Source organism: Phaethon aethereus, assembly GCF_964289735.1.
Source record: "Phaethon aethereus genome assembly, chromosome: 8".
NCBI lineage: Eukaryota > Metazoa > Chordata > Aves > Phaethontiformes > Phaethontidae > Phaethon > Phaethon aethereus.
In genome coordinates, this window is record NC_138584.1 from 26,863,130 (window position 1) to 26,886,636 (window position 23,507).

The 23,507-nt window shown below is 41.7% G+C and overlaps 1 protein-coding gene across 1 annotated transcript in view; it reads right to left on the minus strand.

Annotated features, from left to right (window-relative positions):
- LOC309407560 (BEN domain-containing protein 5) overlaps positions 1-23,507 on the minus strand; it is a gene marked incomplete at its 5' end in the record, with an annotated part of 952,618 nt that overhangs the window by 223,328 nt on the left and 705,783 nt on the right. The window contains one exon of the mRNA XM_082003109.1: positions 4,102-4,191. Coding sequence (XP_081859235.1) covers positions 4,102-4,191 — 90 coding nt within the window. The remainder of the gene's footprint in view (positions 1-4,101; positions 4,192-23,507) is intronic.

Here is a 23,507-nt window from a genome sequence, read left to right on the forward strand (position 1 = left end):
GCATTCATTTAAGCAGCTGTAATGAAAAAAGATTGATTGAAAAGTCATTTTTTCTCCATTCTTATGGATAAGAGTCCCAGGTGTCTGTTTTCCTTATATTTTCTTTTTAATGGCTGTTCCCTATTCAGCCCATAAGCTTCAAGGTCAGCTTCAGGCCAAATTACACTTCACACAAGATGCTCAGCATTTGCAAACCCAGCTGTGGGATTCCTCTCCCTCCCCTCTTGCAGTGGGTCTTCCATTCTGGGCTACCAGACTGGCAAACTATATTAAAATGCTTAGGGTACAAATCTTTATTTTTGCATTTAGATGGCATGGTGGATGCCACACTGGCAAATGTGTTAGGTGACAAATGACTAAGAGAACATGCTAAGTCTATGGGGAAAGTGCATGTTTACGTATATCTAGACACGCTTAAGCTTGCAATTGCTTACTGCTGACGAAAGCCAAAGTAAACAGGACAAACTTAAGCATGGTAGTCACCACATTTCTCCTACAACTTTCCATGCACATGAGTAGTGAGGGACAATTGCTTATTTCCCACCAAAAAAATTAAATCTAGCAGACAAAGGAAAATAAGACTGTAAGAATACTGGGGGAAAAAATACTCCTATTGCCAGATCTTGTATAAAATCCAAACCTTTGGAAAGCCGGCTTATCACCAGTGTTTAGAGGGTAGGGACTTGTACAGATTTTACACACATATTTGCGCATGCAACATATGGCATTATCTGACATCTGACCCTATCTGTAAGAGTTAATAATTTACTTGCCTTAACAGTATAATGTGGACAACAGAAAATAGCATATGTTTTCTTAAGTAAAAATACCAGGGGGGAGGGGGCTCAGAAATGATGATAAATATCTAAGAAGAGAAAAGAATCTAAACCTACAACTTCAGAAAAATCCCTCAAATCCAAACAGCCTATGAGAGATGAGTTCAAGCTGCAAGATGAATTCGCACTGTTTTGTGTTGCACTATAAAAGCCCTCCAGGAGCAGCCGTGATTCCAGTTAGTTAGAAAATGGTCTGTAAGAGCAAAGTGAAAACAACAGAGCCCTCTTCATTCTAGACCCTACTTTCGCTCATCCCCAAACATGACACAAGCATCAATGCTCATGATGGCCATCACAGCCTGAGGAGGGGAGCACTGCCCTACCTTTGGATGTAAAGGGTACTCATGTGAATATATTCTCTGGTGACTAACTCTCCATCTCTGTTCCTGAACTTCACAACAAGCAGTTAAGAGCTGTCAGGAAAACTTCCTAAAAAGGCTAACCTGAAGCATCGTAATAACTCTTAAAAGACCAAAACAGAAACAAAAGGTTCTTAATCCATCTTTCTATGAAGAGGCCCTCTGGAGTTTTGTCTGCCTTTTAAAGGAGTGAGCTACAGCTCAGCAGCTGCACCGTGTATGAAATATTACAGCACTTGTTTTTAGCTGCTGGATGAGGTGCCTACTGTTTCTGGGGAGGTCTGGCTACTGCTGCAAGCACTCCACAGCTGTAAGGAGACAGAGGTGTGTATCCAAGTTCACAATACTTGTACATCTGCAGGAATATGGGGTATTTGTGTCCAAAATTCAGTTTTCAATGGATTCTACATAATGGAATATGAAGGAGAATGACACAGAAACAATACAGCTCTAAATGGGGAGATGGATCCTTGTTTAGATTTAATCTGTGGGTAAAGTGAAGGAAAGAAAGACCAATAGACAGGATCAAGTATACCCTGATGTATCAAGGCTAGACAATTGGCTTCTCATCAGGGTATCTTGCCTAATCAAAAAATGGAAGATGTAATAGGGAGCTTCTGCCAGGCCCCAGGCAGCTGGTGTTTGGAGTACACATAGCTATATATCCTCAGCAGAGAGCAGGCCAAAGAGGTCAGGAAGAGACTTGGCTAGCCCAAAGACAGGTAGAAAAATGAGTAAGGAGTGAGTTATGAGCTTAGAGCTTTAAAGGGGAAGACAGAGACTGAACTGAGTGAAACTCAAGAAAAAAATGAAGAACAAAAAAAAAAAGAAAGCTTGTAACCCAATATCTATTCCCCTATTGGCTGATTCTCCAGGCCTTGGCAGTCTCAATTCTGCTCTTCCATATAGGAGATGCTGCTTCCACCTGGGGAATCTTTGGGATTAGCTTCCATATCTTAATACTTCAGGTGGTGAGCATAATCAAACATTCAAGAAGAAATCTCTCTACCAAAAAAAAAAAAAAATCCTGACGTTCCATATGCACTGGGCTGGCATTTGGATATTAAATCTGCAGCACTTAACTCTGCCAAAGTGCTTCCCAAGAGTCCAAGAATAAAATTCTTCATTGCGCCCTCACTTGACTGACAAAGGGATCCTTTTTACCCCTTCTTTTGACCTTCCCTCATAAAAGTTTCCAAAGATGGAGCAAGCACCCAATTTCACATTTGGCAGTGCTAGAAACAATGCAGCAACGGCCTTGAAATGTTTGCCACTTCTACTTGTCTTGACAGTAATTATACACACATGGCAGCTTCATCTGCACTGCGCAGAATGGCTGAATGCACAGCGGAGTTCAGTGCCTTCAGATCCATGCATTTCCAAGTGAGTCAAGCGTGCATTATAACTGCAGTCACAGCAAGTTTCTGATGTGCTTCTCCAAGACTGACCCCCTCCTTTTTCTTATCCCCCCCCCCCGCTCTTTTTGTTTTAATTTTCCTACAAAACACAAAGTTTCTCTGAGACAATCAGAGCATGACTTCCATCCAGTTGTTTCATCAGGCTAAGCATGCCACCCGCTTTTTCACATTCCCTTTTTTCCCTTTTGAATAAACTCTCCATTATCAAAACAAAATAACGTCATTTACAAGTACCACCTCAGCAGCGTGCCTCAGCCCTCATTTCATAGGGCTATGCCAGCAGCCACAAACAGAATCAAAGCATCCAATTAAAAATCCATATTCATTAACAAACACCATGTGTACTATAATGCCCTGCATTGACTATGCCACCACAGGAGATGGCAAACTCGTTGAGTTTTCCTGCTTGTACTCTGAAACACTGCTTTATTAAAGGAAGGGGTTTACCTTTGCTACTCCACAAGCCGGCAAGAAGAGGCCCATCGGGTTAGGACAGCAGAAGTGACAGCTGTTGACCTTTTGCCTTAGAGAGATGCCAGACACAGGACCTTGCCAGGATGAGGAGCACACAGAGAAGACCATGAAACTGTGCCAGATCTTTCCCACTGAGGTCCTTAGGTACCAACAGGGCCAGTCGCAAACCAATCTGCGGCATTCAAGCAGCCAGCGTAATAAACTCTGCATATGCTTGATTGATGTAACTCCTTGGCTCGGCAGGGCCAGATCTAAGCTGATGTAGTAAATTAGCATATTGCCTTGGCTTCAGGGAAGTTACGTTGATTTACACCATGAACAATTTACCACTGCAGAAAGTCACATACCATGAGTACAATACCTCAGACCTATACAATGAAGTTATATGAACACATGCCAGGATTATTTATTTATTTGTACCCACAAGCCTGAGATTTACAACTCATTTATAAATACGAGTTGGGCAATTTGCTTTCTATTTTTAGCAAGAATGCTTTGTGCAGGGAACAGCTGTCAGCCACTGGGAGCTGTGCTCCTCAGAGTAGCAGCTTCAGACAAATGGAGGCCTCTTAGATCCAAACTGGAGAACTAGGGTCACTGCTTTGCAGTGAAAAAGAAGCTGAAGATAGCAGACAGCAAGAAAACATAAGCAGTTGACAGAGAACCACTCCTGGAGCTTTTCCAGCCTGTTTTCCTAAGAAAAGGAGCCTTACATGATCATATTGCACATGTATGAGCATGACCGTCAATTCTTCCCAAAGAGCTTCAGAGCCCACTGTCCAGTTCTGACCAAATTCACCAGACATTCACAAGACCCAGAGATAATATATTCCTACTGCCCACAAGAAAACAGGCAGCTGGGTAGAGGTGAGAGATTCTGCAAATATCGTCACTGTGGAAAGAACTGTTGTGTGAACTTGGCCTTCTATCAGATTTAAAGCTATGCAAACCCGATACGCACATCGATAGGAAATCAGATCTCATCAGATCTGCCATCTTCATGCAGACACTCACCTTGGCACACGAAGGAAGATGGTGTTTCCCCAGGGTGGACACGTGCAGTGATGAACACCACTTTCTGTTCAGCCCCTGGACGCAGGTTTGCTGCAGCAGAAGAGGGTGGCAGGGGACAGAGGGAAAAAGAGAGATAAAAATCCTTAAACTGGGTGCCATATGTTAATAAAGGGCCATTAATATTAAAGCATATCCTTTTATTAAAATTGGTCATACATTATAAATAAGCACAATCTATAATTAAAGGAGGCAGTGTCACTGGGTCTCCATACCAGGCCATATAGCAGACTGCACAAGGGCTGCAAAACTAATGACATGCAGCCAAACCTGCAACAACAAAGTTAGCTCTCTTTTTAAAAAACGAGATTTACTACAGTGAGTTTAACTGCACTGTAATTGCACTCTTACTTGTGACAAATGTCCCCCTGGGGCGACAAGAAGGACCGTGGGGGTCCATTCACAACGCAAAGCCAATTGCACCCTGCATTACACTTGATACAAGCCTTAACAGTGCCAAACAACGGTAAAGTGCTAAAAAATTACATTTAATAGGCTTTGCACTGGGGGATTTGGGGAGGGGTTTTTGGGGTTTTTTTGGTTTAGGGTTTTTTTTTTTTTAATCTCTTAACTATTTAGGACTGCATCTGCCCTGACTGAAAGAAATGTTCAAAAACAATGAAGTATGGAAAAGAGACGAGGATTAAATCCAGCAACCTTCTCCAGTGAGGACAGGAAAATATGCTGGGTCTCCTTCAAATTACGGAAAGGTGGAAGGGAGACTTAGATCCCAACTACATTGAATTTAACATTGTTAATCCCTCGGTATTGAGACCACACTGCTTTGGACACTTGCTTTAGCTGTAAACTGTATGGGTCAAGCAGGATGTTTTCTCTGTTTGTGCAAGTGACTGCAGTTAATAAACACAAAATAAAAATTACGCTCCTTCAAAACGTGTCCTGGGAATTTTAAAGACCATAAGAGGTCAGAACCTCAGTTAGATGCCTTATCTAGATCTGAACACACACAGCAGGGGTAATACTAAACACAGCAGGATCCAATTGCTCGAAAGAGTTTAAATCTTTGTTTTGAAATAAAAAAGTTTACACACTGGAAGGAGACTGGAACCTAAATCTAACCTTTTCCTTTTTTTTAATTAGGTAGATGCATTATATATATATGCAAACATAGACCTTTAATTTCAAAGATGTTTGGGAGTCCTCAAGACCATACCTGAGTTATTTTTTTAATTTCCTGAAATCTTAGAAATGCTTAGTTTCCCCAGTGCTAAATCACACCTAACAGCACCACAGGAATAATCAATATATTTTTGGTTGTTCTCAGGAGACAATCTCAGCAGGTTTCTTTTTTATTTCCTTAGCCTCTCTAAATGTCCTACAGCTGCTCACTCTGTAACTCAGCCATTCATTTGTTCTTTCATACTCCAGCTTCACCACTCTCTGGTGTTTTTGTGCCCCAGAGGCAAAGAAATATAAGAAAGAATGTCTCTGACAAATATAGCAGCTGGTGGGGTCAATTCTGTCTGCAGAAGAAAAGTGGGAGGTAGCAAAAAGGAATACAACACCATCAGCTAGAAGTAGATGACCACCCCACATCATTTGCATTAACATTAAGTAGTGTGGGAGGAAGAAGATAAATCAGCAAACCAACTTTAACAAGGAAAAGGAGAAGGCTGGAATCACTTTTGCAAGAGGAGAGGAGTTTTCCTCTTCTCTTAGAAAAACAGCATTACATTAAAGGGACAGTGGCTCAGCACAGAAGTGATGCTTAGCAGCATGACTGCCACTGTTTGGAGCTGGAACAGCTCCTTGGTTAGGAAATCTTTTGGACAGAGGATTAGTTCGGGGTTTTTTGTGGCTTTGGCTTTGTTTGGTTTTAATTACAACATTTTTGTTATTTATGCTTTACCCTTCATAACAGTTATTAAAATCATCAGTCAGTTCATCCTCCTCTGGAACTGAAGAGAACTTTCCCAATTTAGGGCTCAGTACAAAGCTGCTTGGAGTCAATGGGAGATGTGGTACTGGGAGCAAACCAGGACCTCCCTTGCCCACTTCCGTGGGGGACGGAAGAGCACCAAATTACCACCCTGCTTTCAGTGCCAAGCAACTTCACTCCACTCCATTGGCTTCTAATCCCCAATGCATCACTCACTTTCCAGCCCAGCACTTTTGCTGCAGAGTGTGAATGCACAACCTTGCAACCTACAGACCCTTCCATAGTACCCAGCCTCCTAGACATGCAGTGCTCAAAATGAGCACAGGCACAGCTGGCTGTCCATCTGCATGTAGCTGACATTTTCTCCAAGTTTGTCAAGCCCAACAATACCTTTATAAATCTTTTTCTTTAAGCAATATCCTGCATTATTCATACAGAAACAATAAAACACAAGGCATGTGTGACTGACTGTGCGCATGTGTATTTCTTCCTGGTGTCTGGGCTGGATGAAAATATGACCTGTTAACTTTTTTCTTTTAAGAGTCATTTTCAGTATTTGGGTTGGAGAAAGTGTGCATCTGCATGAGCAAACAAACATTTCTTAAATGTTTCTGTTAGCGTTTTGGAAAAGCGGATGTGTTTAATGCAGCTTGGAAAGCCCAGAAATTTCAGTAGTGTCTTCTAAATGTGGGTGAACGGTAAAAGTTGTTTTTGTGAGTAAAGTCCCTGCCTAAGTACAAGGCTCTGTGAATGTATGGGAGGAAACTAAACTGGCAGAGAAGTTCTGCAGGTCCTCTTCATTCCCAATTCAGCTACTCTGAAAATGCTGGTAAAAGAGGAACATATGAGGCAACATGGATGCCCATTAGCCAACCTATGGGACAAGGTGCACCAAGAGCTTTCAATACCAACCAAAGACTAGTTCATACTTAATACCGTAACACCTAAGAGTTTGAGATGGGGACTTTGAACCCAGCTGGTGCAGGGCATGCGTTATTTACAGGCTAGGTTCCCAGCCCGAACCCTAACCCAGCACCAGCACGTTACAACCCATCCGTCCAGACATCCCAGGGGTGGCATTGGAAGTCATATATTCAGCCTCACACGCTTGTCTTGGTCTCCATAACATCCTGTGATAAAAAGAAACGGCAAACATATATGTGCACACACACACCTCCAAACACTCCCCTAAGTCCAAACAGCAACAGTGCTGTCTTCTCTCTCTGTGGTTTTATACATAACCTAAAAATTGAAAGGATTAAAGAAAAAAGAAAGCAAGCATAACTATGATCAGGCTACGGTAGTCATGTTTTAAAAAAACCCCAAACAACCAACGCCGCCCAAGAACAACAAAAAACCATGCTTTGTGTTCTTTTTTCTTTACCAGCTGCGGTGGGTGTCCGTGCCCAGGTGCCAGCAGCGGGGCTGCAGGGCTGAGCTCTCTGAGGAGAGGCTGGGCTGCCCCGTGCCGGTCACGGCTGGTTCCAGCCGGTTCCGGCCAGCTCCGCAACTGCCCCACCCCAGGGCACAGCTGAGCCCCTCAGCCACGGTGGTGGCACCTCCTTGAAAGCGCATTTAAGGAAGGGCAAAAAAGCCACACAGGCAGGGAGGAGTGCGAGGGAAAAAGTGAGGAACAGCCCCGTGAGCAGCAGGGTCGGAGGAGGAGGAGGAGGGGAGGGCGTGCTCCAGCTGCGGGGGCAGAGACTCCCCTGTGCCCGCTTGGAGAGAGGAATGTGTTGGTTTAATTTTTCTCTTTGATTCTCACTAAACAAGTCTATTTTAATTGTCAATAAATTAAATTAATTTTTCCCCAAGTCAAGTGTGCTTTGCCCAGGATGGTAACTGGTAAGTGATATCCTTGTCTTTATCTTGACTCACGAGCTTTTTTGCCTTATTTTCTGCCCCTGCCCTGTAGAAGAGGGAGCAGCTGGGTGGGCATCTGGCAGCTGGCCAAGGTTAACCCACCAAACCAATAACGGATACAGATACAACAACTATGAAACACCATTTCATATTTTAATTTAAATGTTATGTTGAAAACACATCCTATTTTCTACTTCAGGATTGAAAAGATTAGAATTGTATAGCTTTGCTCAGTAGATGCCAAAAGCACTTAAGCAAAATGACAGAAAGGCACCCTCCATTTAGCCACGACTTTACCAGTTGTGGAAATGCAGAGAAATAGTCTGTTGTGGTACCCCTTCTACTCTTCCAACTGCCATAGCAGTGAATCTTAGAAACAAAAGTATTTGATGAAAAAGTTTTCCAAGGGAAGAATTTTATAGATTTCTGGAATGATTTCTTTTTCATTTTCTTTTCCAGAAAGTATCTGGAAGATTGACCTAAACATTTTCTTTTCCCTCTGAAGGCTACCACTGCCATCATCACTGATAGCATTTGCCTTGACTTAAGAATCTGACTGGGACCTAAACAACCACCCACTATGTGTTACGCCCTCACAGCCTGCTACGCACCCACCACCCCCCTCGCTCTGCTGCAGAGAGTTCCCTTGGGCAAAGCTGTGAAGATTTAAGGTGCTAGTCAGAATAAACAACACTAACCTCAACATCTATTCTGGCTCTAAAGCTACCACGATGGTGATAAACACCAAGCGAATGTCATACTGAAAAGAAACCCAGGTAGCTACAAGCAAGCAACTCGGATCTCTCACTCTGACTGTCACTTGCGCCGTTTGGCCCTCAACTGATGCTCCTTCTCCTCTAATGCTATAGCATGTACAAGCCAACCACACTTAAAGCAATCCCACTGGCAACACTGCTCCAGCTCTCACCTGGGAAAGAGTGATTTCTACTCTTTGTTTTATTGCACTAGTGTAATATGCAACTGAGTCCCACAGAAAACATTTTCTACTAAAAAAAAAAAAGACATTCAGATCAAAATCTAAACCTTCATGGGAAGGCAGCAAATTCAGTTAGCCATTGTCATTCAATTTTCATTTTTACGCTGCTACTACAAGAACATGAAAATGGCAGTATTTGTATGTAGTAGCTTAATGATAAGTATCTAGAAATTTCATGCAGAAATATTAAATTTATGAAATCCCATTTGTACTACCAAAATGAAGTGCAGTAATAGAACTGAGGTAGAACTTTGCTCAGCATCCAGGGTCTTTCCTGCTACCACATCAGACCCGAAACAGAACGCAGAGAGACTGCACATTTGTGGCTTCTTTAAGTCTTGTAGCCATGGTATGGTAGTGATGAAAATGCACAAATTAGCCCTAAGGCTGATGGAGTACAAAGAAAGAGCAAGTCTGACCCTAGAAGTCTGCTTCAGAAAGCTTTTAACTGGCGCCCACCAGGAGAACTTGGAAGCGAATTCCACTCCTTTGCAGAGGACTGCAAAGTTGGGGCAAGGTACTAGGAAAAGCTTGCCTTCCTCCCCTCACACATTTCACCCCATCTGTAGAAGACCAGAAGGCTCTAATAATAAGAAATGGAAATCCATCACCCTAAAAACATATGCCCCTAAAATAATCTGATTTAAATACCCACATATGTTTTTATGAAGTATGTATATCCATTGCAAATAAATTCCATATTGTCTTCCTTCCTCAGGCACTTTGCAGCATGAGGTGGGCTGTTGCCAGCTTTTATATTCAAAACCCGGTGAGTTAAAGACTCCATGGAGGAAATCAAGAGAACTCTATTGCATTACACTTCACTGTGCTGTCTCGGCTTCTCTGCACCCAACAGAAGTGTAACACCTGCGTCGAAAGCGAACACTGATGTCGTTGCGGCCCTGACTGCCTAGTCTCCACCACATTAACCTGCTTTAGCAAATCAAATCCAAGCGGCATTTACTGTACTCTGGCTTTTCCTAAGAGACCAGATTAGCACCTAATTCTATTTCTTTTTGTTACTTTTGGTCACAAATGTCATTTCGGGTAAGAGTGCACATCTCAGCAACACAGTCAAAAAGAACACCATTTTTGGTCACTGCAAAATCCCACTGGACTTGGTGAGGACAAATAAACAAGCTTTTCTTTCTTGCCTTCTTATAGTTGGCTTGAATAGTACAAAGAAACTAAGTGGCACAGAAGGTAAAAATGATACCCTTTGTACGACAGAGAGATAAGCAAAGACCGGACTGCAGTTTTTAAAAGTCAGACACCTATTCCTACGTACTTTTCCAGGGAAAGGGAGGCAGCAGTATCTTGACTCCTGTGCAGAATCCATGAGAGGTCAGGGCTGCACCAGGGGAGCACTGCTACAAGGTGCCCTCATGGCTCATTGACTCACCTCACCTACCACCATGTTTAGATAGTCCCATCTGGAGCACAGAGGGTTTTTGTTTAGCAAAGCCTCACTTGTGCGTGGACCTTCCACCCGGAAACAATCCTGCATGTAATGCTCAAAACTGGATCCAAACCTCTCAAGTTCTGGATTTTCATTCAGGTTCTGGCCCTGACTCTGTCACGGCTTAAATATGTGATTTGTTTGACGGACTTCTGTTGTGTTTAAAAAAGTGTTTAAACATAAGTGATGGTGTAAGAGCTTTGCTGAATTTGGGCAGTTTAGCAGGAAGCCTGCCTCTGTCGTCACAATGTTTTAAAGTTGGAGATTGTGCAACTATTATCCTTTATTGCCCATTTTATGCCAAAGTCGCTCTTTCTTTTTACGTTCCTCTTAAAAGCAAGCCTATTTTGGAGCATTTAATATTATTTAATCTCTTTACTCTGGCAGCGTAGAAATTACTGGGACCATTACAATGGTCCTGTGTGAGCATATGTTTTATTGATATATATGCTGACCTAATACCAAATTGATTTTGCTCAGCTTTTCTGCTGACCATGGAAAAATGCAAATTGGGTATTATATTTGCACACTAATTTTATTGGGCCCCTGTGTCTTCATAAAAAGATAAAGTTTGGACTAATAAAAATAAAACATTTCTGGTGCTAATATAGGCAAATGTTTATGTAGGCAGGTAACAAATTGGTTTGTCATTTAGGGGAACATAAAGACCACTAAAATCATCTTTAGGCAAAATAGATTGGTGGCTTTTGCTTAGCTTTTAGCTTTCATTTGCAAAATCAATTTAATGTAGCACAGTGTCTCAAAGACAGGGTGACACAGGATTAAGACATTCATTGTATTTCCCCTCCATAACTCCCCCTTATTCAAAGGCCCTGGGATTTGGATTTGCTCTTGTTCAAAGAAAATTAAATACATTCCAGCAGAAAAGGGAAAAAAGGACCGTTTAGACTTACAGCATATGCGAGCATCCTATAGGGACAAACACAGGGGCAGGGTAGGAAAGTGGGACTGTGTTCTGAAGGTAGATGCTGAAAGAGTTATCAACACTTGTCAGTGCCACCAGGAATCTGAAAGCATAACACTTGTATGATCTCCTTGCCTGGCTATTTCTTTGTTCCTCCTTCCTCTTCCCTCTTTAAGTCCTCTGTAACAATGCCTCTCTCGTCTCTTTAACAGCCAACGATCTCTGCTGGAATGCAGCTATGTGAACTTCGATGACAGTTTAAGTAGATGGGCATATATCAACAGGCTAACTTCTATTTATTGAAATGAGTTGATCTATTTAAATCCCAGAGCAGGCACTATTTCTATCCAGCTCTTGTTTTTCATCCCCTCCTTCCCCTTCCCTCCCTCAATTGGAGGGTATTTTGGCGGGGTTCCATGCAGTGGGAGGTTACATAAACAGTTTTGATGTTAATACTTGACTGCATTTTCAACCTAATAGCCTAGCAAAACGATCTGACTGTAAAGCAAAAGGCCAGAAATATCTCCTGGTAAAATTATGCTGAAGCATAGATCAAACAACACTGCAGAGGTATTTGTAAAATCAGAAATGGCAAATGACTATAGAGCAAGATTCCCCCTTACCTCCCAGCCTCCCTTGTTTGTTACATCTTGGAAGCAACCATTTTCCCATTTGGGCTTTCTGACACTGGCAGCTTGCTACACTTCAGAGGCAGGAGAATTAACTGCATGCAAAACCAGTCAAGGTACCCTCACATCTTTCCTCGCTCCTCGATGCTGCTAAAAAAACACTCCCCAAAAAACTGAGGTTTTGTTTTTAAATTATACATACACATTTGAACGTTGGAACACACACTCCTATGAATAAAAATTGAAATCTGGAATATGAACATCACATTATCATCCTCAAACGGCCAAGGTGATGACAACTCACAATTAAGGATGCAGACAGTAGCATTTAATGTCACCTACCTGCATCACTGTCATATAAGAGTTTAGCAGGCAGGTCCCCAGCTTGCTTGCTTTTTCCCTCTCCTAGTTTGCTATTTATAAAGTCATGTTGGAGTGTAGATAAACCCCTGGCCCTCCAGAGACCAGAGGCAAGCAGTAAATTATGGGAAGGCTAAGTGGTACATCAAATGTGTCTCCTCAAAGCTATATATCATCTTGTTAAATTTGATGTCTAATCCCAGAACCCCAGAAATCATTCCCAAAATCCCAGAAAATGCATGTGTCCTTCAGATGATATAGAACGAGAAAGTAAAGTTTACCTGCGGGGAAAATTAAAAAAACCACCAAGCCAAAAAGATTCTAGCCACAGGATTTACTGGAAGTCTTCATTTCACTTGAGTGTATTTCAATGCTATTTCCTTAAATTCCAGAAAGTCAAATCTCACCCATCTGTATTTGATTACATGAACTCTGATCTACAGTACTCATCTCTTTTTTTTTTTTTCTTGCAGTGGTCAACTTTAAATTACAAACTTAATAAACCAAAACACATGCTATTTATCCTTCTCTAAACATTTTACACCAGGTAGAAATGCAGTAGCTTAAACATGTAGCAGCACCTCTCCATTTACCACCAGAGTAATAAAGACCTTCAGGCATTCCACAGGGTTCTCTTAACTGAGCTCCACAACCCCGCATCAGTGAAGAGAAGGTAGAAACACTAAGGAGCTGCCTGCAGCCACAAAGGCAGCGGGCCTCGTCTTTAGGGAAGGAATCGATACTAACAACTGGCACCTCTCTCTTTTCACAGCTATCATCCCTCTAGAAATGCTCGCCATCCCGGTAGCCTTTGTTTTATATACAGGGACAGAAATAAAATACTCGGATGCAAGACATTTCTACCTACAATACTACAGTTATATGGGTATCTTTTCAGTTTGTCTTGAAAATCCAGGGATTCAAAAGATATTGCCAGGGCCTGATATAAAGCAATTCTCTATCAGCTCTCTCCAGTGGAGAGGGCTAAGGCTATGTTTGTTTGCTACAAGTATGCATGGGCTGAAAGATAAGAGAATAATTTATGTCAGAATTTCAGCCAAGATAGCAAAGGGGGAATTACCATCCACTCAGTGTAGTCCAGCAGTTACAGGAGCCGCCAGGACACCTTTCTTCCATTCTTTCCAGTTTTGCTGTGTATTTGCCTGTGATTAACCTCAGTGTTTAGATTCTCCCGTATAAAAATTGAGCAAAACCATGTGTGCACTTCAGAACAGAACTGAGAGTTCCAGTACAGCTGGACTCTAAACTCTTTTACTTTCTCTGAGATGCAGAGCGACATCCTTGCAGTCATCATGGATCCTTCCAAGGAAGGCAGTGACGAAAAGAACATCTATATCTGCCATGAGATGCAACTCCAGAATCTGCCAGTCCAGCACCTCTAAACTCTCAAGACCAATGGATAAAATAATAGGGAAGGAATAAGCTGCAAGACAACATGCAGAAATCAAGAAAGATGTTTCTGCGAAGCTGTAACTGGAAAATCTGTTCTCACTGGGGCTATGCCTCATATTCTTCAGTTGAGTAGGCAAAGCACACAACAGGAGCAGAAGTGAAAAAAAGGTGGAGAGGCATGAAATGGTGGGCAAAACTGGATAGATACCTACTCAGGTATCTTGCTCTAAGTAGGGTCAGCTCTCATTCTGGGAAGAAAAAAAAAGTGAAAAGCAACAAAGGTTTCAGCCAGTTGGGCAAAAGGCTCAAACCTGGGGGAACAGTGAAGCAATACAACCAACACTGTCACTGGATTCATCTCTTGTATTCCACATTTTAGACACTGTCTTCAACAACATGAACCCTTCTCTCTCCTGTTCTTCCCAAAACACTAATTTTAAAGAAGTGAGGATACCCCATGCTCAATTACAGGACAGAGGAGATTTTTTTTTTTTCCTTACTTATTTGCTTTATCAGATCCTCCCTGTGAGGAAGGAGGGGGACTGAAGGGTTAAGCTGAATAAAACCTTCAATGTACAGGACCTGGCTTGAAAGCAGTGATCCCAGGCAGGACGTGCAACGTGTTCTGCAAGAGGTTTTGGCCTTTACTGAACTATGACAGTGTGTTCTTCAGTAGCTGAGCTAGTGGTCAATAAAAAGCAACCTGCTGAAATGAGATTCATGAAGAGCAGTGCTCCTCAGAACATGGCACTTACTTCTCCGGGAAGTGCCAACACTGTCTTCAGAGAGAGGCTTGAGCCCGCAAGACAAGAAAAAGACACCAGTGAATAGCTTCTCTTCACATTCACAGATTGCCCAAAATCAGAATTTGGGCCTGAACATGCAGCACCAAAAATTAAGATGCTCAGGAGAGGGTCTTACACACCAAATTCAAACTTCAAAATACCTCAGTGGGGGATGCAGACTACGCTCAGGGCTGGAACACTCACACACCCCCCTAAACCAGCCAGCAGCATATCCTTCTTCACTGCAGTGTTAGACATTGGTTTCAAATCCGGAATTTCAGGGTGAGAAACGGGTTCTTTTTAACGTAAGAAGGATGCGAAAGCTGGGGTGGAAACTATCCCCTTTTCACAGAGAAGTAGGGTTACCTCTCCCGGACACACTGCCAGGCCCCTGCTTTTGTTCATCAATCCTTCAGAGTTTTGAATCACAGGGATGTGATGTCGGGGAGTTTGCGGCTTTGGGAGGAGTCTCAACAGTCCTAAATCAGCCTTGCTCAGGTGTATGCATTCTGCTCACTTTTGACTATGACTCCAGCATCAGCAAGTGTCACAGACATGACCTCAGACAGAAGTGTACTAAGAATATTTGACCTATACCACATAACCTGCAGTCTGGCAGTAAAAACTTCTGTCACAGCCTTGTCCTTTCCTTCAAAAGAAAATGGTGAGCTGCATGCCCAGAGGTAGGGCACCTTCTGTCCTCATTAAGGGCCAAGAATTAACTAAGCCGCCATTCTTTTCGAGATGCTGCTTGTGACATTTTCCCCTCTGTTGCAAAAACAATTATTGCAAAGATGTTTAAATTCCACCTGGACACATAAAACCTTCTCCCACTCTAACAAATCTGCTGCGTCTGTCCCCTGCCTTACATCAAACTGAGAAGAGTTCCTGTCACAGATGTGATTCTTCTCCAAGATCTCTGTAAGTACCACATTAACTTCATGTGCACACAAGTGTCTACTAATTCTAATTGTCCTTTTTGTCCCATCATTAGTTAACAAAAAATTTCAGAGGAGCAGTCAATCAATACAGCACGGTGCGTATGTGAAAAGCCATTTTGTTTGCATACACGTACATTGGAAGACTGCGAGCTTTGTAAAACGTATCTAGTCAGCAAACCATTAAAACCGATTCATACACACACGCACACTCTCAAGGCAATAAGCCTATGGAGAATTTTAATTAAAGTCAAAGGAGCTTTTAAAAGTGGAGGGGGAGAAATCTAGCACAGCAAGAAATAAATTAATAAAAACATGCTCCAAGTTGAAGCTCAAGGGGATCACTCTCAGTCATCATTTATTTAAAGGATGGGACACGTCAAAGATAGGAATGTCAAGTGGGAGATGCTGTGAAGCAGCAAAGGACAGAAGAGGGGCTGACGAACTGGATGCCATAGCTTCCGTAGCCGATCATTTTTTGTCACGTAGGTTGTATTTGCGGCCGGCCACCTGCTGCTTGTTATTCACCGCCTCTCAAAGTTAGTCACTAAAATATCTGTATTCCCTTTCACATTTTATCTGGCAAGGGCCTTTTACTTCATCTAGACCATCCTCATCTGGCCAGCACCCAATTTCTGTGGAAAACCTATTCCATTGTCTCACCCCGAGGATATTTTTCTTGGTATTCAGCCAGCAATTTCTTTTGCTGAAGTTCAATTTATTTCTCACTTACTTCTTCCCTTGGTGTTTATATTTTTAAAAATGCCTTAATTTTGTATGCATTGTTTTAGCTTTTGCTCAGGCTATAGAATATTCCAGAGGAACTAACTGACCCCTTCAGGTGAACCCTTAGATGCAGGCACAGCACAGATCTGCTCAATTCTCATGTCCTTGTGATCTTTTCATAGAGAAAGTTTCAATGCTCAGATGAGAGCTGGCATTCTGCTCTTCACCTGTCATTCTTGCAGCCACTGTATCATGTTTTCTAGCCTTTTCCATAGCAGGGGGAAGAGATTTCTTCACTTGAGGCCAGTTGCAAACAAGCAGTGCCACATTGCTTAGCTTTAACAACTCCTAGTATCAGCTGCTACAGCAAACTCTTGTCACCTCCGCCTGTCTGTCTTGTAACAGCTCACTGGGGTGTAAGATACTTGTGTGGATCAGTGTCCTCAGCAGCCTCCTGAGTCTCCAGCCCTGTATTCAAAGGAATATAATGCTTCTAGTTGGTGCTCTGTCACAAACCTCCCAGCATCTGATGCAAATGAAAGTAATCATCCATAATAAATCATGTGATTATGCTGGAAACCCATGCGTGTCTGATCCTTCAACCACAAGAATTATGGAGATCCAATATTAACTGCATATCTTGACACTCATTATCTCATTTACAGAGTCATGCTGTCTATTCTTTGCCAGCCAGATCCCTTGGTAGAGACAAAAACTTCATGGACTGATAAGATCCCCCATCAATTTCCATGCAAAACCATGGAAGTGTAACACATTTTCAACATGAAAAATATTGAAATTATTTGAAACATTAATACATATATTTATTAGTGAATGTAAATTGAATGATGTTTTGCCCTTTCCCATAAAGAAAAAAAAGCCCTCTTTATGGAAAGAGGGTTAGAAAGGTTAAAAAAATGAAGAAAGTCAAAGTCATTACATTCCAATCAAACTTGATAAATATGTAAATTACAGCAACTAAACAGTTGGCTTTGACAAATGACTTCCATGTAATGGATTTTTCATAGTAATGAGGCTACAGTGCAATTGTTTTTTAAAGCCTTACATTTCTCATTAATACAAAGTGTGAGTCAGTGTGCACAATGGGGATATTTACCAAAAAAATTAAGAGGAGAAGAAAATTCAGACAGCAGTTGACATCACAGAGGGATGTTACAGCCTGAGATGGTGTCATTGCTTCCATCAGCATTGACACATTGTTGACTGGTCTTTAAGTGGCTTGAGCTCAAGGAGCAACCCAATGCCAAAAGAAGCATAAAGCCTAGGACTTTGCCACTTGCAGTTCATTTGTGATATATTTACCCATCCAGCACTATCAAAGGTGCCAGCTGCATATGCTGGACAGACTCTACAAGACCTACGAAGATGGAAAAAAGTGCAAGAAAATCACTTCAGTGACCTCTAAGTAACTTCCCTGTCCACTGGTATCTTCCTGCCTCATTCAGTTCTTTGACATTTCAGATCATGTCAATCATCATGGCATCTGTGTGCTATCTTTCTAATGTAGGTTGGACACTAGACAATAGAAATAAAAATTTGTGCAGGAGGACTACCCTCATTCATAGAGTACTGCTTCCAGTTGCCTTATCATCGTCCTGAGAATAGCCTGGTATTCAGTAAGGCATCTTGCAGCTTCTTACTCTAGACTTCTGCTTCACTTGATGCAATCTATTTTGGAACATCCAAAGCACAGCATCAAAGGTGGTTTGAGCAAGCAACACTTTTCAAAACAAAGAGGCAATGACTGCAGTGAAAATGTCTCCAGAAACATGGAGACACTCCTTGCCATGCATTCAGCTTTAGCAGGACCATAGCACGCAGGGTTGTGGGTGTGTTGTCCCATTTAGTGCAGACTATTGGAAATCAACTAGCCAGTTGCTGCTACTCTTGAGACTGTATTTGGATGACCACATTAAATGGTCTACAATTGAAATGGACTTTTCTATTCTTCAGCAACAGGGTTTTCTCTGCGGACATCTTACTACATCTGCAGAAGCAGTGCTATTTCCCCCTCCCCAATTTAAATAGAAAAACACAGATTAAGGGGGGGCAGAGAAGATTAGTTCATTTCCACGTCCTACCCCTACCCCCTTCTTCTCACCATCCCATACAAAGCCAAATTACCCTGGTGCCAATAGGACTCTGTTTACGTATTCTGCATGGTAGAGAAGTTCCTGAACAAACGTAGGGGACATTTCAACATGCATGCCTATGTCATTTGATACAATTTTGGCTGCTCAGCCCTTCCTATTTGAAGGAAGGCTGCATCCAGATCCCTTCACTATAAGGAATTTTGCCGTCTGGCATTTGAATTTCTGAGCCAAGGCTACAGAATTGAGCTTGTATTTACCCCCACATACTGTCAGTGCACCCAAGGGTCAGCCAATACAAGGTGGTGATAGATCAAAGACTATGCTGCTGATTTTAAGTTAAAGTAAAAACAACCCTTCTCACCCCAATCTCTTGAAAGTACATAAGGGTGAGGAAGGAAAAACACAGCCAGGGGGAATGTCAGCAGGAAATAAGGACAGAGGAGGTGGAGGAGAGGACTGTTTATATGTCTTCTAATAAGCCTGTAAACCCTGGCTATATCTCTGCGTGCGTACATTTCTTTTGCTGATATAGGATGCATACTCCATGTAATGCTATTCTTGTGAGCCAGGAAAATCTGCATGTAATACAGCAGGAGAATGCTAATGACCTTCAGCTGAGCTGGAATCCAACACTACTTCCCTTTATCAAAGGTAGACTTCAGAGCAAACAGTCAACATCGGGGTTCCTCGTGGAGTTAAAAATCAGTGAACACAACATGACCACATACATCCCTGTTTGTGCTAAGTGTCCCCAAGTTGCACAGGAGTTTATAATCCCTCCCAAATATCCCTCAGGCTATAGCACAGGTATTTTTCAAGCAGCACTTTGTCAGTAAGAGAAAAGCAATTTCAAGCCCATTCAAGTGATGAATACTTGAAGCAAAGATGGGTTAAACAGCTCACCCAACACAAGCTACTAAATCATTGGCATAACTGTCAGCAAAACATCTGTACTCCATCCCCCCACACCTCCCTGTCCCCACCAGGCTGTGGGGACAGTCCCTGTTTGGTCTGACCCACATCTCTGGTGGAAGCTGCGTTACCCAACCATACTGTTCTCCAGTAAAAAACATTTGAGAGTTTTGGAGCTATTTCAGATGAAAGAAAAATTAATAGAGATACTCCAGACAAGTGGAAAAACAACAGCAGCAACTGACGGACTTAACCCTGCTGACCTTACCAGTAAATGACAAAAGCTTGATTTGAATGAAAAGCTAGGTCAGCACTTGCAATGACTGTCTTCTCAGTTTATAAACCGATTTAGAAGAAACAGAGAACAGGTTACTCCTAATTTGCTTTATCTTTGCATTCATGATCTATTGATTATAATAATTGTAGATGCTATCTTCCCTTTAGCCACAATTATTACCATACAGACAGCATGTAAAAGTCAGAGGGGATTTAAGCAGTTTTGTTCCCAGAGTGCTGGTGTAATGCAGTCCTGCGCATTTCCAAAGCAGAGAAGGAAAAATAAAGCTTCCGTGACAAAGTTCAAGCAGATTTTCTCATCATTGCAGAATTTAAACTTTCAAACCAGACATGTCCACACTGATGACATTTAGAACTGAACCCTGGAGAGATTTTTCAGAAGTTGTCAAGGCTGAGCCCAGACCACTGTCCTAATTTTGAGAAAGCTTCTAAAGTGATGGAAAACTTTTTGAAGGTCATTGTCCTCTATCAGACACATGATGTAGCATTGTCTGAATGAGGATAGAAGTAAAAAATCCTGTGTTCTTTTTGTTGCTCTTCCACTGAACTGATGAGTAACCTTTCAAAAGACACTCAAGAATAAATCCACAAACAGATTTAGCAACTAAAGTAGCCCAAATCCCATTTAAGTCCATAGTTTAGATCTTTAAAAACTGCATTCAGCTGTCACCTCGTTCAGAACATGTCAGTATTCATAGGCAACCAGAGTCTTTGGCCAAGTTGCCAAGAAATCCGCATGCCTCTGCCTCTGCCACTAGTTTTACCAGGCATTTCCAAATTGTACCCTATGGAAGAGCACCACAAAAACACAGTGGTAAAAAAGCAGTGGCAACAATCCCTGATTGTTTCAATACTTACAGGCTCAGCAGACTTACTCAGCATGTGGGAAGTCCCCAGGCAAAACCCCTTCTCAGCCTGCAGGCATGTGAAACTACAGTCACACTTCCAGGAGCACCCTAAACACATTATACTTACAAAAAAAAATAATCCCACAGTATATGTATCTAAGATTAAATAGCACACGAATCAGAATCCTGTTTTCCTTTCTTCCACATTGACACGCTGAATACGAGATTACAGGGTCATGATTGCTCTTGCTCAACAGCTAACACAGTGAATATTGACTTGGATGACAAAGAAAAGTAGCTTCATCATGAAGAAATAAGAGCCTTTTCCCATCTCCAAAACCTGAGGATGTGACCTCTCTGAAGGCTCAAATTTAGAACACACACAGTTTGGAAAACCTAAAATTACAGGGGTTATGTCAAAATGTTTCTTTCCCAGTCACCCTCTGACTTGCCTGTCTAACTCCAGGAGAGAATCCAGAGTGAGATTGCCTGAGAAGGCAATCTTGAGAAAACAAGTGAATTTAAGATACAGACAGAATTCAAGGTCTGTTCTTCAGCTTGCTCTACTTGGGTGTCTTGAGTTGTTTTTCTAAATATTACTCTGCACTTTTTCTGAGAGCACAGATGACTACCGGAGGGCTGATTATTCCTGTAAACATCAGATCAGATGCCTTCAAAATTGGCACAGGGACTGTACATACCCACATTACTTTTTTGACCTCTATTTTCACAACTCTTGATTTATTTTCCTCCATTTTAATAACATTAGTAAAGATTACCTGTTTTTATACATTGCTTTAGAAATTCTTAAATGGAAAATAGTTCACATCTGCATGCATTTATTACCAAAAACAACTTACGCCTTTTTGTTCTCTTCACTGGGAAAAAATTTGGAAAGCACTTTCCCAAAATCTGCACCTTGATCGCACAGTACTTTATCTACAAAAATGCAGACCTCAGGTTGTTAGGGTTTTTTTGCTTGAATGAATAGGAGACATCAGAAAAGGGAGGAAAAAAAACCCAGTCACCAACCAAACTTCCTTGAGAATTTGGTTTTTAATATATTTCTTTCCTACTCCTCTAGTTGTGGGTCACACATGTGTAGTGGCCTTTCATGGCTATGTATGTCCAGATGATACCAATATAAGTCAATGGTGGATATAGTTTGCTTTTATTTTTAATATGCCATTTAATCTTTCTTTTTTTTTTTTGATAGAAAAAGAGAACCTGAGCTGCATACAAATGGGTCACCGCACCTCATGTTTACTGTTAAACATGAATTAAATCTGAGTAGCTTGGCATATCTCTATAACAAAAAAAGGCACCATTAATAAGATTTCATTAAATGGAGAGCTAATGTGTAAAAGCCTTATATCAGATATGTGAAAACAGAATTTTATAACAAGGCTGGGAGAAGTATTATCAAGGACTTAAGTAGAAAATCTGTCTCTCTCGATACTGGAGGAATTTATATTTTAAAAGTGTTTTTTCCTATTGAGATCTTCATTGACTTGTACAAAAATACCACTTTTAATCTCAAATCCCCACTGGCATTTTCATATAAGCACTGAAAATGCTATTGGGCTTTAGAGATTTAATTTAATGAAGGAAAAGTATTTCTATTAAAGTATGTAATTTTTTTTATTTTATTTTTTTTAAACACAACATCTTCTGAGGAACCAGGGAAACGGGATTATTTTAAGCTCTGAAAAACTGACTAACCTGTGCCTTTGCAGAACTCCTGTTTCACAAAGCAAGATTAACAGCTGTGGCAGAGCCTGTAGGTGCACTTGAAAAAGGACCCTACTGTCCCAAGTCACATACACACCGAGAATGCCAAGCCTGGAGAAGGTAGCAGAAAGAGAGGAAAAGAAATGTCCCCATGCAGTTAGGTTGTTTATGCTAAACTGCTGCATCATTAAACTCCATTCTGAAATGTCAAAGATGGCAAAACCTCACCAAATAGCTACTAAATCTTCTGCATTAATGCACTGATCCTCTCATCTATTCATGTCAAAAAATATTAGGTCTGGCTGGGTAGGTAACAAATTCACTGTTGGGGTAAATGAAAGCCACTCCATCAATTTGGGCAGAATTGCACCCACCGGCTCCTGTGATGAGATAGACTGAATTGTGTGATATAGGATTCCCTTCAGATTAATTCTCACAGTACTGCTTTTGTGAGGATAAAAGCCTTTGTTTTCTCTGTGGAACACCCATGTCTTTATCATATGAATATTCATTAAAACACAAATTCCTTTTCATATTGAGAAAGAGAGTGCACTTGACACCAGGAGGCCTCTCAACAGGACACTGTCAAGGTTGACAAGCACGACAGTAGACATAAGTTACAGCAGTTGCTCTATTTGTGTGCAGAGCTTACACAAAGTTAAATTTCCTTGATTAAAAAAAAAAAAAAAAAGGCTATTTTTTACTTAGCAACCAAACAGATCACTGAGTTATAACAATGCAAACCCTATAATAAGTTACCTGCTACAACAACAGCTGGGCCGAGGAATTACATGGAAAAACACTGCGACAGTAGAAGAGAATTGTCCAGAAATAAACACCTGACTTGTCGTGACATCTACTACTTCTACTTGGACAAACTCTACAGAGGGGTTGTTTATCTAAGGAGGTGTAGATAACAGGGCACCCAGACACCATCACAAACAAGGAAAAGGGTCATCTTCACCTGTTTCTGTGGTGAGACAACCTTGGCAAAAGGAGGGACAGAGCCCAAAGGAAAAACTAGTTCCTCATAACTGACTGATGGAACTGGTGTAGGCTGCAACAGGCCTTCAGCCCCAGAGCTTCATCGCAGCCCAAACGATAGCTCGCTTTGACCCTTCCCTTTCCCATGGGAAAAGCATCACCTCTTTTGAGGTGATGCTGTTCAGGTGGACTTTGCCAGCCTGCCCTTCAGCCTGTGCCTGTGTTGGCTGGGTGCCCTGCATCGTGCGCGTACACACATATGCACGAGCCCAACACTCCTGCTCCTTGCCAAGAGAGCTCTGAGCAGCTGGAGGGGTTGCGGCTGCCTGGCTTGCCTATTTACATTCGCAGGCCTTTCAGGTAAGTAGTATTTCTCCCTAAGCGTGAAATTGTGGACAAAAAGAGAATTCTTCCATTGCCTTCAATAACTCCATGATTCCCCTGTGTGCTTATAGACTGGCCAGTACA